The sequence below is a fragment of the Orcinus orca genome, chromosome 2 (genome assembly GCF_937001465.1).
Source record: "Orcinus orca chromosome 2, mOrcOrc1.1, whole genome shotgun sequence".
Classification (NCBI taxonomy): domain Eukaryota; kingdom Metazoa; phylum Chordata; class Mammalia; order Artiodactyla; family Delphinidae; genus Orcinus; species Orcinus orca.
In genome coordinates, this window is record NC_064560.1 from 127,578,267 (window position 1) to 127,595,664 (window position 17,398).

General features: G+C 53.8%; 2 protein-coding genes across 7 annotated transcripts in view; one reads left to right on the forward strand and one right to left on the reverse strand.

Annotated features, from left to right (window-relative positions):
- Positions 1–2,705, forward strand: part of NGDN (neuroguidin) — a 53,318-nt gene extending 50,613 nt beyond the window's left edge. For all 3 annotated transcript variants that reach the window (XM_049706975.1, XM_033411603.2, XM_033411605.2), the window contains one exon: positions 2,530–2,705. In XM_049706975.1, the coding sequence (XP_049562932.1) occupies positions 2,530–2,705 (176 nt within the window). The remainder of the gene's footprint in view (positions 1–2,529) is intronic.
- The window catches only part of ZFHX2 (zinc finger homeobox 2), a 28,197-nt gene extending 10,799 nt beyond the window's left edge, over positions 1–17,398 (reverse strand). Inside the window, exons 1-2 of one of the 4 annotated variants that reach the window (XM_049706968.1) lie at positions 16,962–17,398; positions 141–2,224 (exon numbers count right to left, since the gene is read on the reverse strand). In XM_049706968.1, the coding sequence (XP_049562925.1) occupies positions 141–2,175 (2,035 nt within the window). In that variant the 5' untranslated portion in view covers positions 2,176–2,224; positions 16,962–17,398. Of the gene's footprint in view, positions 1–140; positions 2,537–3,668; positions 5,187–5,436; positions 10,374–16,961 lie in introns of those variants that run through there. The other 3 variants (XM_033411601.2, XM_049706970.1, XM_049706969.1) reach the window with 3 other exon arrangements.

Sequence of the window (17,398 nt, forward strand, 5' to 3'; positions counted from 1 at the left end):
GTCAGCTTGCTGTGTGGGAATGGGAGGGGTGGATGCTGAGGGAGCTGGGCTTATTTGAGCGGCGGGGCTGGCCCTGGGGAGAAAGCAGGGAACCGAGTTTGGCCCTGAGGAAGGGAAAAGAGAACACCCAGGGAGCTTACCAGCTGTGGGGAACTTGCGGGCAGGTGCTCCGAGGTGGTGGAAGCCATTGAGAAGCAGCTGGGCTTCCAGGGGCTTGTCTGGCCTCAGCCCGGGGCCAGGCAAGGGAGCCTGAGGCTGCCCTAGGGCCTGCGGTCCGAAGTACTGGAAGAGGTCAGGGGAGGTGGCAGGGGCAGCTCCTGCTGGGGGAGGGGGGCCTGGCCCCACCATCCCCGGCAGCAGCCCCAGCGGCAGCCCCTGGTGCAGCATGAGGACGTTCTGCATGTGCTTCTCGGAGGTCATGTGGATGCGCAGATTGCGGGAGATGTTGGTCTCGTAGCTGCACACCTTGCACTGCCAGGACGCTTTGGTCTTGGGCTCCTTGTCCCCCGCGGGGGGCGGGAGCACTGCCTCTTGGGGGCTCCCCTGCCCCACCGGCCCTGCCTGGAAGCCCTGCAGGTTGGCCAGGTGCTTGTCGGACTGCATGTGGATGCTGAGGTTGCCCTTGGTGGTGGTGGAGTAGTTGCAGACGTCGCAGCGGTAGGGCTTGTAGCCACAGTTGTAGCTCTCCCCCCGGGCGAGGCGGGGGTGGGCGCCCCCAGCGCTGCAGTAGCTGCAGTGACTGTTGCTCTCAGGGTGCTTCTCCCGCATGTGCACATCCAGTGTCTGCTGGTACTTGTAGTGCCAATTGCACTTGGGACACTTGAGCGTCTTGCAGGAGTTGCGCGAGTGTAGCAGAGCCATGTGGCTGGACAGGCTGAGGCCCTGGAAGGCCGCAGGGGCCGGGGTGTAGTCGTCGGCTGGGCGATAGGGCTGGGGCGGGTCACCGGGGTCTTCGGGGGAGCCCACTGGGGCAGGGAGAACGCCCCCGTCCTTGGAGGTGGGTGAGCTTTGGTTGAGCGAGGGGCAGAGCCCTCCATCCTCCTCTTGCCCCTCGGGGAACCAACCTGGCCCTGCCTCGCCTGCCAGCGTCGGCGATTCTTTGGCTTGGCTTGGGCTGGGGTTCCAGGCGGCTGGGGTTGTCAGCGGGGAGGGCGGGCTGAGGGCCACGTCTTCTTCCACGGGCAGGACAGGGGCCTGGGCTTCGGCCGCGGCGGGGCCATCCTCAGTCTGAGCCGCGTGGGCCTCCATGTTCACGGCGCTGCTGTTGTCGAGGGGTATTTCTAAAGGGGCGTGAGCAGGCAGCTGTGGTTCCAGGAAGCTCAGGAGGGCCACGCAGCCCTCGTCCCCCTCCCGGAGCACGGCTGGGTTGCCTGGCAGGCCCTGGTGTTGAGCAGCGGTTAGCTTCACCCCGTGAGACTGTGTGTGACCCACAAAGGCCTGGGGCCTGCCGAAACCCAGGCGGCACGGGAGGCAGAGCCAGAAGAGTGCCCTGGGGTCTCCTCCCCTGCTCCCCATGGGGCCATCTTTGGGATCTCCAGGTGGGTTTGGAGCCAGCTGGTAGCTCCAGAAGGCTCCATCCCTTCCCTCACAGGTGGCCGGAGATGGCGCTGAGGTATCGTGGGACAGAATTTGGTCAGAAGAGCTAAAGCCTTGGATTGGGTCAAAGCCATGTTGGATGTGAAGGGCAGTGAGGTGTACAGGGGGCGGGTGGGCAAGGAGGGGCAGGCTGGGCTCTTCCTTGATGCCTGCCTCACCCCAGGGGAAGCCCTTTGGTAACAGGAGTTCGCTGCCACCTGGCAGGGACAGCTTGGCCACTAGGCAGGCCTCACCGCCAGCCGTGAAGACTAAGTGGTCGCTCAGGTCCACAGGAGGGAACCCTCCTCCTCCCTCCCCCTCTTCCGCCCCCAGGCCCTTTGGCGGGGAGCCACCACGGCCAGGCTCCTCTTGGGGCTCCCCTATCTCCTTTGGTGGGATGAGGCCACAGCCTGGCTCCAGGGGCTGCCCCCCGGGCTCTGAGGACCTCATGCTCTCAGAGGCGGAGGGGGCCGCAGGGGGATCTTTGGTGACAGGATCAGAGGGGGTGCGGGGGGAGGAGGTGTCCGGAGGCGGGGACGGGGCATTGTGCCCAGGGGAGGGGGTGGTGCCAGCGGTAGAGGACGAGTTAAGGGTGGCCATGGCAGACGGAGGAGAGCTGGGGGTTCATTTCAGCGTGACAGCCAGGACCCTGTGGGGGAGACACGGAGAGAGCGGAGCTGTGAGGTGGCGGAGACACCCAGTCAGGCAGCAGATTCTCCAGATCCTCCGGCCCCACCCTCCTCCCTGAGCGCCGGATTCAAGCACCCATTTGCCAGCTTGAAGCTTCATTACCTTAGCGTCTAACAGACTTCAAAGTGAACATGTCCAGAATCAGAACTCTTTATTTCTGCCCTGAACTTGTTTCTTCCCATCTTCCCGATCTCAAAACTTGGTACCACCATTTATCTGGTTGCTTAGGCTAGAAACCCAAAGTGTCCTCCCTCTCACCCACAGGCAGGCAATTCGACAGCACTCTCAAGCGAGCGTCTCCGCCTTCCATTCATCCACGTCTCCGTCAGCACCAGCCTGGCCCAAGCCATTACTGTCGCTTGCCTGAACGAGTGCAACAGACTCCACGTTGGCCTCCACTTCCACTACTGCCCCTCCTTCCGCTCAGAATGATCTTTTAATTCTCAATTATGAGAAATGCCAAACATACATAAAGATAGACTAAACAATATGAGGAACCCGTTTGTACTCATCACCCAGCTTCAACAGTCTCCAAACTCAGGGCCAATCTTTTTTCTTCTTTAATTGAAGTGCAGTTTGTGGCAATCTCTGCTTACAGCAAAGTGACTCAGTTACACACACAGAGACATTCTTCTTTATATTCTTTTCCATTATGGTGTATCACGGGATATTGAATATAGTTCCCTGTACTATACAGTAGGACCTTGCTGTTAACTCATGGCCAATCTTGTTTCATCTATATCCTCACCCACTTCCCCTTTTCCTGTATTGTTTTAAAGCAAATTTCAGGCATCATAATCACCTTTCAAAATGTAAACCATACTATATTCTGCTGAGAACCCATCAGTGAGTTCACTGCACTGTAAATAAAATCCAAACTCTGCTCCCTGATCTACAAAAAAGGCCTATTTGATCTGGCACCTGCCTACTTCTGACACATCTTTAATACTCTCCACCCCACCAGGCTGGCTAACTCCAGCCCACTGGCCTTCTTGGTTCCTCAAACACACCAAGTTCATTCCCACCTTAGCAGCTTGCCCGAGCTGTTTACTCTGCCTGCAGTGCTCTTCCCCCAGACTTCTGCCCAGTGGCTCCTTGTCATTCGGTGTCTGCTTAAATAGCACCTCTTCCAACAGGCCTCGCCTCTCTACAGAAGCTAACACAACCGGCGGCGGGGGGTGGGGGGGATGGGGGGTGGGGAGGGGTATTTTCTTCAGCGATTCATCACTACCTGATATTTCCTGGTTTCCTTATTTCTCCCTTCTAGAAACTAAGTTCCATGGGCGCAGGAACTCCGCTTTATTGGTTGCCCTATCATTGGTACCGAGAAAGATGCCTGCCACATACCCATACATGTCTGTTGAATAAATCAGCTCTGGGAAAGACCCTCAGATTTTCCATACCCTGAAGAGTTAGCTTCCCAAAGTCAAGGTCCTCTTGCCAGAGAGGCCACAGTGACTTTCCTCTGGCCTGCAGACACCATGCTGCTCTCAGATGCGTTCCATAGCCATCTCTCATCACAGGTGGAAGAGCTTCTGGCCAATTGAAATACAATGGCTTGTGTGAGATGAGCCGCACCCCTCCTCCTCCCCAGGGATTAAAAAAAGTAACAGTAGTAATATTAAGGTACATATAGCGTGGTCCTGGCACTGTGTTAACTGCTTTAATCCATTATCTCATTTAATCTCACGACGACCTTATTTTATGGGTGAGGCACCCAAGAAAGAGAGGCTGAATTAGCTGCTGATTGTCACACGGCTCCAAGGCGGTGAGACTAGAAAAGGACTGGCGGGCACAGAGCTGGACCCCAAAGCTGTGGCCTGGGCTCCTCCATCTACCCGGACTGCCCCGCAGACACAGTACTGGCGAAATGAGCCTCCCGAAGTCTAGAAGTCAGGATTCCCGAGCTGCCTCCAGCTGACGAGGATTACCGAGCCCCACCCGCTTTTTTACCTTGGTCTCCCCTCAAACTCACCAATTCCCCCATGCCTCACCATCCCGTGCTTCTCCCAGTGTCCCAGGTGGCCTGACTCCTCTTCAGGTCTCAATTATCAGCAGATATCGAACGATTAAACCTTTAGCGCTGAGGCCAGAGTGCTGCCAGGAAGTGGTGTGGCCTCTCCCGCCTTGGGCAGCCTCTAACCCTCACCTTCAGATTCCCTGATTTGGCATGGGTCCTTGGTCTGGCCGCACTCAGCCTGGAGGCCCCCATTCCCACTTCCCTCCTCCTCCTGGGGGGCCAGCCAGGCGTGAAGTCGAAGGAGGAGGAGCCATTAAGGCGCTCCGCGAGGGGCTGGCTCTGCATGCTAATGAAAATGCAAATCAGCACCTGGGCCGAGGTGGGTGGAGAACTAACAGGGAAGTAAAGGAATTGGACGGGGGGCGGGACGGGGGGCGGGGCGGGGGGGGGCAGTTATCTTACATAACCAGAAAGCAGAAGCCCTGAAGTTGTGGGATAAAGGTATTCTTCCTATGGAATCCTTGGGGTGCCGGGGGAAGTGGGGAGAAACGTGCTGGAGTGTGAGGGCCTGACATTCCACTGTCACCCCCATAATGGGGGCTCACCTGGTAGGAAGAACTGAGACCGGGCAAGAGCGGCCCCTCCTGGGCCCTGACACTGAGGGCTGAACCTGGTGGGTGCTCTCCCCGTGCTGGCCCACCTCACATCCGTCAGCAACTTCTCTCTGGCTCCCGAATCACAACTGTAGATCAAACTGCAGAGGAGGGCTAGGAAGACCTAAGCCCCAAATCCTCTCTCCAAAGCTTTTACTTCCCAGGACTGGAAAAAAGACAGCTGATTCCTAGCTAGAAACCAAAGGGGCTTAGCTTTGGGCTAGCTAGTGGGTGAGACCTGGATCAGCGGAGGGAGGGTAGGTCTGAAGCTGTTTAAAATTGCAAATCTCTTTCCCCCCTCCCCCTCCCCTCCCCCTCTACAGGAAAGAATTTCCATTGCAAATTTATCTCTGCCTCAGTGCCTCTCTTCCCGCTCCCCCCACTGCCACCAACTCCCCTCCCCTCTTCTCTGTACGTCTCCCATCACCCACTATTTATTACAAACGTGGAACTGCAGCAATTATTTTTTCACTTTCCCCCCTTCCTTCCATTTTCCTCCGCCTCAGTCTTTTCTTCTGTCCCTCTCTGAATCTGTGTCCCTTTCTCTGCCCTTCCTACCTTGACCTCAGTTTTCATCTCTTTCTGGAGACAGGTTCCCACGCACCACGACCAGGCCCAGAGTCTTATTCTCCCTCAGACCACTGTCATTCTTCCTGTGGTTCCAGGCTTTCCTTAAGGGCATCTCCTCTCCCTCAGGGTACACCTTAGACGTGGGGAAAGGGAGAAGGCAAGCCCTTAAAGGCCCTGGCATTCCTGCGTGTGGAGGAGGGAAGGAGGAAGAGGGCGGATCGGGTGTAGGGTGGAGGTGGGGGGATAGTCAAAAGGAAGGACCTGGGTAGAGGCGAGGGCCGGGGGCCCGCGAGGAGAGGGGTTAGGGGAGACAGAGCAGGCAGTGGTGGCTGTGTGATTAGAGCGGAGATTGATGTGAAGGGGCGCCACAGACGGCAGAGAGAGTCAATAAAACGAGAGGATCACATTAGAGGCGACAGAAAGAGCTTTAAATTACAAGGCTGCTGCCACCGAGGGGGATGGGAGGAGGCAGGCCTGGAGCCAGGGGAGGGTGGAGAGTTCTGAGGGTGTAGTCATCCCCTAAGATGAATCATCTAGCTCCAAAATGGCCCTCAGCCTCCAGAGCTCCCTTGCTGCCCCTTCATTCCATCACCCTCCCTAATGCTTCCTTCCCTCACAGCGTGAGGCGAAAGGGAAAATGGAGAGAAAGCTATGGGGAAACAGAAGAGATTTTTGGGGGGTATTGCCCTCTTCCTCTGTCCAGACCCAGGTCCCTTGCTATTCCTCAAGGAGAGAAGGAAAGGATGGCAGTGCTACTTCTTTCAAAGCTCAGCTAGGGACTTGTTGCCCCATCAACATAATCCCTGAACTGAGATATTCTTCCATGGGAGGTGGGCAGAAAAGCACCCTGTAAGTAGCTGGACAAGAATTCCTACTTCTTGAAATGTACCGTACTTAGAACAGGAAGACGCCAGGGAACCAGGAGGCTTCAGGACAGACAGTAGGACCCAGAGAGCTACAAAGAACGACGTTATGAGAGGGACAGAAAGGCTTGGATGTGAAGTGGAAAGCTGCAAAGGCGGGCTCTGAGACCGCAAAAGACAACACTCTGAGACTTCAGAACCCGAGAATTACAGGAGCCAAAGGAGCTAGGGCAAAGGAAGGACCAAAGAAGTGAGGCCTGAGCAAAGGAAGAATGTGCCCCTCACAGAGGAGGCGCCAGGCCGTGGGGCCTGTAGAACTGGAGGCAAAGCTGGCCAGGGGCACTTCCTCTGGAGCTGGAGCCCCAGCAAGACCAGGACTCCCCTGGGCTGGAGCCCCCTCCCACCTCTGGCAGAGCTGGAGTGGAAAAGTGACACGACTGCCCCCTAGTGGTTATGGAGGGAACATCACCGAGGAGAGGACAGGCCCGCAGGGACAGACTGGCTTTCTCCTCCCAGCTCCCCTCCTTAAAATAAAAAACAAAAACCCCTCTCCTTTCTTTTCTTCAAACCCAACGACAGGGCAAAGTCTTCCCCAGCAAAGTCGGCCAGAGGGCACTGGCACATTTGCTTACAATTTGCGTACAGTGATTTCCAAGTCCCAGCCCTCCAGACATTTTTGCCTTTCACTTTTCTAATTGTTCCATCTATCCTCTTTCCTTGGAGCCCATTTTAGGGACCTTTTCTTTCTTCTCTCTGAAATCCCTGCCTCCAGCCTGCCCTCTTCCACACTAACTTTGCCCTGCCCTTCTCCCCTTTTGGTTTCAACCTGTTGCTTTTAAGAGGCAGCCACAGAGGGGAGGGGAAGAGAAGCAGGAAAGATGGAGTGTGTGTGCCCACATTAGGGGGACCAGTCGGTACCAACAGCAAATAAACTCTAACCAGGTGAGATTTCTTTTCTAAGGCAGTGGAAGAACATGGGCTATGGATTCACTTAGACCCAGGTTCAGTCCTGGCTCCCCGCCACTCACCAGCTGTACAGCCTTGGTAAGTTACTTATCCACTCTGTTTTCTCACCTGGAAACTCCCTGGCCCTCACTCCCAAGTGCTCTTACAGGACAAGGGTTTACAGCTGGCTTTGTGCTGTTATCTGAGCCTGGGTCTCTCCAGTACACCTACAAGATCACATAGCTGCCACCGCTGTCCTTACCCAGCTGTTGTGAAGACTAGTACAGGTAACATGTGAAAAGTGCCCATACTGGTGTCTATCAGGTCAGTTTCTTTCCTTCTCTCTGGCTCTCCGCCCTCGCCACCCCAAGAGGGGAGCGAGGTGTGTGCAGCTAGGCTGACGCTTTCCTTCTGTCTTGCCCCTTCTTGACCTGGACTCATCCTCTCATCTCTGCCCTTCTCGACTGAGGGCAGATTCTTTGGCGGGCAGCATTTAAATCTAGTCTGCCCAGCAGCAGACCTCATTTCTCACCAGGCCCTCTTGATTGCTGTGTTTAGAGACATCCCATTATCCCAAACCAGAGACTGGAAGCTTTGCCCAGGCTCACACTTGCATCAGAACTATTATGGCCTCTCCTTGCATTAAAACTATCACTTCCTCTGTCTCTAAAGCTTACCTTGTATATTTAAAAAGAAAACAAAAAAAGGTACTCCTATTCCTCCATTTTAATTCTACCTATCTCTCCTAGACATCTCCCTGGCACCCCAATACTTGGGGAGTGTTTACTTTGTGCAAGAGAATTTTTGTCCTAAAGAGAGAAAATAAGAATGGCAGGAAATGAGACAGGCAGGAAAAGGAGTATCATAGAGGGTAAAGAAAGACAGCCAAGGCAGAGAAGAGGACAGAGGAAGAAGGGAGGGAGAGGGAGGGAAGGAACGGGAGCTGGATCTCGATCTGTACATGTAAATACCGAATCTTGGAGAATCTTGAATCTCGTTGAGGGCTCCCAGTTTTGGCAGCAGATTGGGCAGGTGGCCTGTCCCCAGTGAGAGGGATGGAGCAAGCGAGATGCTTAAGGTGGGTGGGTGGGGAACTGGGTGGGGTGTGAGGAGAAAGGAGAGGCTGAGAGGAAGAAGATGGGGGTGGGAGGGAGTAGACAGGGCTAAAAGGGAAGCTGTGCATTAAAACCACAACCAGAGAACATCTATCCACATTTGTGTGGCTTTGTTGAGATGTGCTGCAGTATGTCTGCTGCTGGAGGAGAGGATGTTGTGGAGAGGAGGGGAGCCTCTTGCCAGTGCATCTCCCTCAATGATGCCACAAGTGTTAGGACAGCAGTGTGGAGCTGTGTGATCTTGTAGGTGCACTGGAGAGACCCAGGCTTAGATAACCACGCAAAGCCAGCTCTGAACCCTTCTTCTGTATGAGCACTCCAGAGCCAGGGGACAGGGAGCTGTGCCCTTGAACTTAGATTCAGGATCCTATCTGATCCTGGCATGGGGGACCTCTGCGGAAGATCTTTGATCTCCCTGAGCTTGAAAAGAATTACGTGCGATTCTTCTAGAATTACTTGGAAGGATACCATTGTAAGTGGCTGTGTATATAAATAAATCCTTCTGGTTCTCTCATTCTGCATGAACCCTTGTGATAGTAATGACTCTGTTTAAATACTATTAAAACAACAACAACAACTAATAATAATAATAATAGTATCTTTAAATGTTTACCTTGTGTCAGGCACTGTGCTGAGCCCTCTGGAAGCATCACGTCACCTAATCCTCCACTACAATCTGATAAAATACATACAGCTACTCATTCCCATTTTACAAACATAGAAACAGAGTTAGATGGGTTATGTAATTTTTAAGGTCTAACACTTGGAAAATAGAGTTGAGATTGGCCTCAGGTAGCCTGACCCCAGTGCTCTGCTCTCAAGTTAATTTGTAAGCTTCTGAGCTCTGGCTGGTAAGCATTCTGAATGAGATCCTTGAGTCTGAGTGTGTTACTCTGCTCTTATGTGTGTTGCTTTGAGCATATGTGCTGTCATGCTCTCCTTTGAGCTTGAAAGTGTTAGATGGCCTTCTCCCAGTTGTTAGTGTTAAGATGGGCCAGAACAGGCCACTGCTTTGTGCGACTCCAGGGGGCGCTATTCGCATTGCAGTCTATGCACGGGCCCTGGCCATTCTGTGTGTGTGTGTGCGTGTGTGTGTGTGTGTGTGTCTCTCTCTCTCTCTCTCTCTCTCTCTCTCTCTGTCTGTCTCTCTGCTGGGGGCGGGGTTGTGGTGGGTATCAGATTTCTGATAACCTCTCTGAAAGTTGGAAGTCTACACATGTGTATTCTTAATAGCATATGAACTTCAGAAAAAATGGTATGGTATTATTTTAAAACATAGCCTTTAAGGTCAGACACCTGGAATCAAATTCTAGTTCTATTCCCTATGATGTAAATGTCCTCGGGTGGGTTGCTTAAAGCTTGTTGCTTCATAAATAGAATGGGGAATAGTTCCTCCTGGAGTTGTGCCCGTTGAGACGATCATTACTGAGACGGGCACTTTGCATGTGATCAATAAATGGAAACGATAATTGCGCGTCCACGTGTCTTATTCCCCGAGTTCGGGTGTACGTGTATGTTTATTGCTTTTTATTGTGTGTGTGGCTGAGGGCCTGGGTGTAGCCCTGTCCCGGCACCTCTTCGGGGTTAGTGAAGGGTCTCCGCGAGGCTCTCGGTTACACCCGCGTGGGCCCTGGGCTTCCCGTTCAGCGGGAAGTGGTGTCCTGTGCGGGTGTGCTGCCACGTGCCTGGCGTGCCTGTTTGTGCTCGGTGGCCCGGCTGGCGCGGGCGTGTTTGGGGTGGTGGTAATTACTGGGATGGCCCAGCCCTAATGAGTGTGATCTCGTTACACTCTCACCGCCTCTAATGGAGCTAACCTCATTTCACAGCCGTTAGAGATGGAGATGAGGCCCCGCCCCCGGCCCCGCCAGCTGCAGCTCCCGCACCCCGGCCACGTCCTTTCCCTCCGGCTCGCCATTTCCCCGTGCCACCGCTCCTCTCCCTCCCGGTCCTCTGCTCCTCCTTCCAGGCTTCCCTCTCCCGTTCCCCATTGTTCTCTTCCCTTCCCGTCTTTCCGCGCCTCTCTCCCCTGCCCTCCTCTTCCCTCGTCCCCCGTCCCTCCTCTCCTCCATTCCTGGCTTCCTCTCTCCTTTCCTCATCCCCCTCCCTCTTTTTTCCCCGGGTCCGTCTGTCCTCCGCGCCCTCTTCTCCGCGCCCCTCCCCCGCCCTTCCCTGCTGCTGGCCCTCCCCTCCCCCACGGTGCCCCGTCTGGCCAAAGGACAAATCTCAAGGGGAAACCAGCAAAGACAAACAAGGTGCAGTGACTTCATTATCGTCGTTAATTTGCCACTTCAGTTCCTCCCACACGGGTCAAAGCCGGCACGGCTTGAACTCAGGACTGACGCGGAGGCTGAGCCGGCCGCCTGCCTTTTCCGCCTTAAGCCTCTTCCGCAACCGCTCGGCCTCCCTCCTCCTCTCGGCCGTCATTTCTCTGCAGGGGGTCAGGCTCCGGGTTTTTTCTCTTCCGTTTCTTAGTCCTCGCAGCCTCAGCCTACCGCCTTCCTTCCTTTTTCATTTAAACCGTGGCCTTCTCTCCACCTCTCTCCCGGCTCCAAGTCACATGGTTTTTACCTTTGACTCCCTCTTTCTCGTCCTATTCAGCCTGCTGCCGCTTTTCCCACTCCTCCCTGCCCCGTCCATCCTGAACCAGTATCTTGGTCTTCCCTCTTCCTAACCTCAAGCACACTCCTTTCCCTAAATCACCGGGATTTATCTCTAGGTTTTGAAAACCACATAGCCTGATGAAGCTGGGGATGGGAGGAAGGAGCAGTTTGTGGTCCAAGCAGGAAAAGTGGTACAGAACGTGGAAATGGCTGGATAGAAAGGAAGACAACTGTGATGGGGGGGCGTGACAGGCACACGAGTCAAAGCAAGCAGCAGAATCTAGACTCAGACACCTGAGACTCAAGACACACTGGGCCCCAGAGAAACAACCTTGCCAAGACCAGAGAAAAAGGAGGGTGGGCCAGAGGGCCTTGGGCTTGAGACTGGGGGCTGGGGTGGGGTAGGGGTGCATCACCAACAAAACAAGAAGTGAAAAATCTGAGGATGGAAATGGCGTTTACCCCATCAGTTCCTCAGGGAAACACAACCTAACACTCCTGTCCCACCCTCTGCCCTCCTTCACTGAGAAGCCAAATGATTGGCAACTGACTCTTGACCTTTAGCCCAATGCCAGCCCCAAAGGGAGAGGCTGAGGGTAGTTGGCTGTAACTGGAGGAGGCACCAGGGAAATGTCCACACGTGAAGTAAACGTTTCTTCACCCACCCCTGTCCCACCTACTCTGCACATCAAAATGCCACAGAGGACCAGACACAGCATATGAATGCCCTCTTCTCTCCACAGAGAGTGCTTGCTACTTATGGCCCTCTAATTTCACAGGCCCCTGTGCCAACACTGTACCACTGGGTGGCCCTGCTGTGATTCCAAGGCTGGAACCCTGGCTTCAGTGTAATACCATATTCCTGCCCCAATACAGAGACAGCTCCTGTTCTCTCATTTGACTTTGAAAGAGAGATTTTGAGGGGTGCCGAGCTGTCTTGGGAGGGATTAGGAAAAGGTGTCTTCTTCCAGGTGCACGGCAGTGGTACAGCTTGGTGACAGGAGAGCAGGTGGATCTCAGCCCTGTTACCCCTTAACTGGGCACCCTAGACAACTGGACACAGAGGCCCTGGTCTGCACAAGTGCTTATAAGAGGGGGATACTGAGAGCCAATGGGATTACCTCAGGGTGCTGAAAGGCACCTCTAAATCCTTCACCCTGTCTCACCAGCCTGGCGGGGGGGAGGACGGGTGGGCAGGCAGTCCCCTGGGGCTTTCCACAGTGAGGCAAGGGGCTCTAGAAAAGTGAGGGGTGGGATGACTGAGAAGCCAGAGAAGAAAGATGGAAAAATCAATGAAATGAGTTTCTAACAGTGAGGTAAAGGACCGCCGTGTCGACAGCCTGTCGCCTGCTGCAAAATATGTGCTGCCCAAGTCCATGGCGGTGGCTGACAGTGCATCCAGCCGCCGCTGTCCTCCCTGCAGGCCCCCGCCCACTGGCCCCTTCTCCAGCTGCCCTGGCCTTTCTTATTATAGCTAGACTCTCCCCCAGGGCTCCCAGCTCGCTTCCTCTCATCCCGAGCTTCTTTCCTAGATTCCTTTGATCCATTTGCCACAGGAACAGGTTAAGTTATAATTCCTGATTGGGTGCATCTTTCTCCTCTATGGCTTCCGTGTTTAGACTCCCCGCCCTTCAGACCTCAGAGCTGTGATGAGCTCCGCATCTCCTGCCTCTCCCTCTTTTACTTTATGTCTCTCGACTCCAGCAACGCATTGCGTAGTCAGATGTCAAGGCCATCCCTCACAGGGTTTCTTACATCCAAGTCTGTGCCTCTTTCTGCCTTTTGGCCCACTTGGCCAATGCTGACTTCCTTGTAATTGTCTGGATTTGGACAGGGTGTTTAGGATGGGCCTGGAATTGATTTATGAACTCTTTGTGATCAGCACGTGCGTGCGCACGTGTGTGTGTGTGTGTGTGTGTGTGTGTGTGTGTGTGTGTACTTAATTTATATATGGCAGATTCAATTGTGGTTTCACGATTGGGAATGGGGTGGGGTAAGGATGCTACTTCCAATTCAAAATCTCCGACTCTATCTTTAGAAACAACTCTCAACCTTTTCTGGAAACCACCTCCTTTCTCTAGCCTCCTCCATATCTTCCTTCTGGGCTCCTAAGACTGTTCATTCATGTTTTCCTCCCATTATCTCTGCAAAGTCTCCCCAGATCAGCCCCTAGAGTCAGCCCTGGATGCTTCCAAGTGGGCCCCTAACCCAGTCTCTCCTCTCTCTGCCTCAGATCTCACAGTTGCTCCCCTCCAGCCTTTTCCTTCAGTGTCTGCTTTCCCAGCTTGCCCATTTATGCAGACTTAGGCCTGAGGGGCAGGGTGAAAGGAAGGTGGGCAAGTCTTTTCCTTAGCCTCTCCCTATTAATTTGACCTCTTGATCAATAGATATTAAGCATCCTCTGTGTGACAGACATTGTGCTAGGTCCTGGAAAACGATGGGAAACTAGACAGATGCAGCCCCTGCTCATATGGCCATCAGGACTCACCCTGGATCTCTCACCCGACAGCTTCTCTCAGAGTCCCCCTTTTTCTTCCCCTCCCTCCACAGCCAAGTTCCACCATGCCCTCTGGCATTTCAGAATCCTTCCCTATTCCGTATCCCTGCTTCACACAGCTCTCACACAGCTCCTATCCCCTCTAATCTGCATTTCCAGCTTCCGGCTCCATTCCTAAACCCAAAGCAAGGTTCATCTTACATTTTCAGGGACTCCCCTCCCTGCTCACAGAGCCCTTCTCCTTTCACATTCTGTAAATGCCATTTCCAGCTCTCTTCCTTCTTTCCTGCTTTTCAGTCCCACCATCCCGTCCTCAATGCCCCTGTCTCCTGAGGTCCCTTTCCCTTGCTCCTGCAGGCTCTAGTGAACCTCAGGTGCTCACAAACAAGACTTCATTTGGAGCTAAGAACAGCTCCAGGACGGCAAGGTCAAGCTACCAGATGCAGGAATCCTACAGATTTGACTCTGGCCCCGGCCCCATATGTGTGCAGCTCCCCAGCAAAGCAGCAAGTTGCTTCTCTATGGGTCTTAAGGTAACACCGGCTGCTCTGACATCATGGAGGGAGGACCCCTGTCAGGTTGCCAAGGCAACACCAGCAGTTTATGACATCAGAGGCTGGAGGTCTTTGGTGCTCAGGGGGCTAGAAAGATTCCAGTTCCTATCAGCTGAAGTAAATGGGAATTCTACTTTTTCATGTCTTTGCTCACGTTGCCCTGGCTTGGGGTTGAAAAGCAAAGGCCTCGCGGTGGGGGGGGGGGGGTAGTGAGGGATTTGGCCAATGGAACGAGCCAAATCTCTCCTTCTCTTCACCAGATATCTCTGCGCTCTCTCTCCTCTCCTTTGGCATCTCCCTCTTTTGGGGCTTCGCCCAGTGGTATTTCTGCTCTGCCTTTTTTCCAAATCGCCCCTCCTGCTGTGCTCTCTTTGCATCCATCATGCTGTGTCCTTCTCACACCAGAGGCGTTTGTTTCCTTTGATATCTCATCTCTCCTCTCTCCCCCTACCAAGCTCTGTGCAGCTCTGATCTGCTTCAGCACTCCTCCCTTTGCCTTCCATTTCCCTTCTTTGTACCATACTCTTTTCCCACCTCATCTTATTCTTCCATTCCTCCTTTCCCCCATTTTACCACTGTATTTATTCAGTTCATATTGCTTTTTCTGATGACCTTCCTCTTGAGAAATAATCTATCCTTTCTCTCCCTCTCTCCTTCTGTATCACTATTAATTCATGTTTTATTTCATTCTCCCAATTTTTCATTAATCACCCCTTGGTTCCTCCCCTGCCCCCCCATTCCACATGTATTTTCATCCCTTCCTTTGCGCGTTCCTCACGTCATGCATTTCTCTACCCCATGCATTTATTGCACCCGGCCTCCCCTTCCTTTCTGTCACTCTATTCACCTCTGAAATTTTCCATTTTCTGCCCATATCTACCTCCTCCTTTTACCCTTCAAGCTCCTGAAGTCTGGAAAAACAATAATGGGCGTAAAACAAGGTAAACTCTCCAGACTCTTTATCCACCTTTCCCATTCTTCAGGCTGAATGAACCTGGCCCCTTGCATAAGATATCAATAGCTTCCGTCACACTAATGAAAACTGCCTCGTAAAGAATCATGCTGAATCCAAATATGATAAAGAGTGAGGACCCAGGAAAAAGATGAATTAGAAAGTAGAGAAAAAGCCACAGATGTCTAGAATGAACTGAAAGATAAGGGGCAACCAAGCAGGGTGGAGCTTAGAATCCCAGAGAATGTCCCTTTACAAAATCAAAGTTGACAGTGAATGAACATAATGGCCCTGACTGATGAAGGGGTTCTATGCCCCTGGAAGTCCAGTAAGTTGATTTCTTGGCCTGTTTATGTGCTTTCACAAACCATACTTCCCAACTCTCCCAGCCCCTTTGCTCTCTGGTACATTCGCTGCTGCAGTTAAAATGCTGGGTGAGAAGGTAAGGAATACAAGAAACTTAGGGTGACCAAGGATAAACGGTAGGAGGAGTGCAGATTGTGGGAACAAGGGTGAAGAAGAGGCAAAGGAGATCATGGGAGACAGGGATGGGGAAAAAAGGGGGTGAAACAAAATGGGGAAATGAAATGATATATAATGGTAAAGTGAGGGAAGGGAGGAAAACCAAGTCAGAGAGGAAGAGGTTTGTGGTGGGAAGCTCCTGGAGAGGCAGATGACACACAGGAGACCAGAGGTGAGGTCCTGATGGGGGACACAGGCACATGGCAAAGGGGACAGTCAACAATGCTAGGAAGTTCCAAAGCTCCCTGGGTGAAGATGGAAGAGGAGGCCATCCTGGCCATGCTGAAAGGGCACTCGAATCCTTGGGGGAGACACATCTGCTCCATCCCTCCACTCTTCCAGGCCTCTGACCAGTGACTACCACAAACATCAGTCATGACTGATAAGCAAACTCCAAAGCGGCCTGAAAAGGCCAGAGATATCCATTCAGACCCTGAAGGAAAGGGCATGGAGTCCTAGGTGGGTAGAACAGTCAGGCAGCCAAGGTGTAACACACAGTGACAGGGACACACAGGGAAAGGATCACCCGGGTAGGAGGTCACATCCGGAGATAGTGACACACAGACAGACTCGGAGATGGATGGGTGGGGAGAATGAATGAGGTGCAGAATGGCAAAATCCAGAGGTAGGGACACATGGACAGAGACCAGCGGGGCAACAGGAGCAGCAAAACGCGTGGTCGAGTTCTCGTTGATAGGGCTATTCAGAGAGAGGGACAGACAAGAGCAGATGGAGAGCTGGGGGCCAGGAGACACACTTCACCTTGAATAGGAGTAGAGGCCTCCCCTCACCTACTACTCACACCTTTCCAAAACAAAACAAAACAAACAAAACCCAACCCCCCAAACCAACAAACAACTCAACTTCTGGCAAAACCTAAGATCGAAGATTAAGGGTATCCACGTCCTCTCCCACCCTCCCACCCCCCCAACGCGCTTGCCCATCCATCTGCCTGACTGCTAGCCGCCGTTCCTCCCCCATCCTGCGGCCGGCGGGGGGCCACCGAGACCCAGGCGCCTCCAGACTGACAGCTCCGAGCCCCCGCACTCCCCGGCCTCCCCTTCTCTCCGGGACCCCCGCTCCCTGCACAGCTCGGCGCGGCCCGTCTAGGCTCTCGTTACCCTCCATCTGTCCGGCTGGCTCCTGGTCCAGCCTCGAAACCTTTCCCTTCCCCGTCTTTACCTCCACCCCGGCATCTCTCTCTTCGCCCCATTCCCGCTCGCAGGCCCTCTCCTTCCCTCCCATACCCCTGTCCCTCCTTCTCCTCAGGCTCTCGGTGTGTCCGTCTGTCCGTCCGGGTCCCCTCCCCCAGTCCCTTCCCGTCCCTCTCCGTGCCCTCCAGAGGCAGTCTCGGAGCGCCTCCTCTCCCCTCCGTCTCAAGCTTCCAAAGAGCAAGGAAGGGAAGAAGAGAGAGGGAGAGGAGAAAAAAAACCAACCCAGCAGCATCGGAAATCGATGCACTTACACCTCAGCTGGAAGCAGGGACGGGAGTCGAACCGCGGCCGCCCAGCAGCGCGAGGCGGGGAGGGGAGGGGGTGGCTCTTGGAAGGGACTTCTCCGATGTGTTGATTCCTTTTTTTCCCCTCCTCCTCCCTCCCTCCAGCGCTCACTCCGGGGCGTCGGGGACGGAGATGGAAAAAATAAATAAATAAATTCACGGCGGTGAGGGAAGTGAAGGAAAATAATCAATGCTATTTGGCTGCGGCTGAAGTGTTTTCCCGGCTTCGTGAGGGGGTTTCCATTGATTCACCCTGGGCACTCGCTCGCTCCCTGCCTCCTCCTCCTCCTCGCCCTCCTCCTCCTCCTCCTCGCCCTCCTCCTCCTCCTCCTCCTCCTCCTCCTCGCCCTCACTCCTCCGCCTCATTCACTGGCTGGAGCCGAGGCGTCCCACACAATGGAATA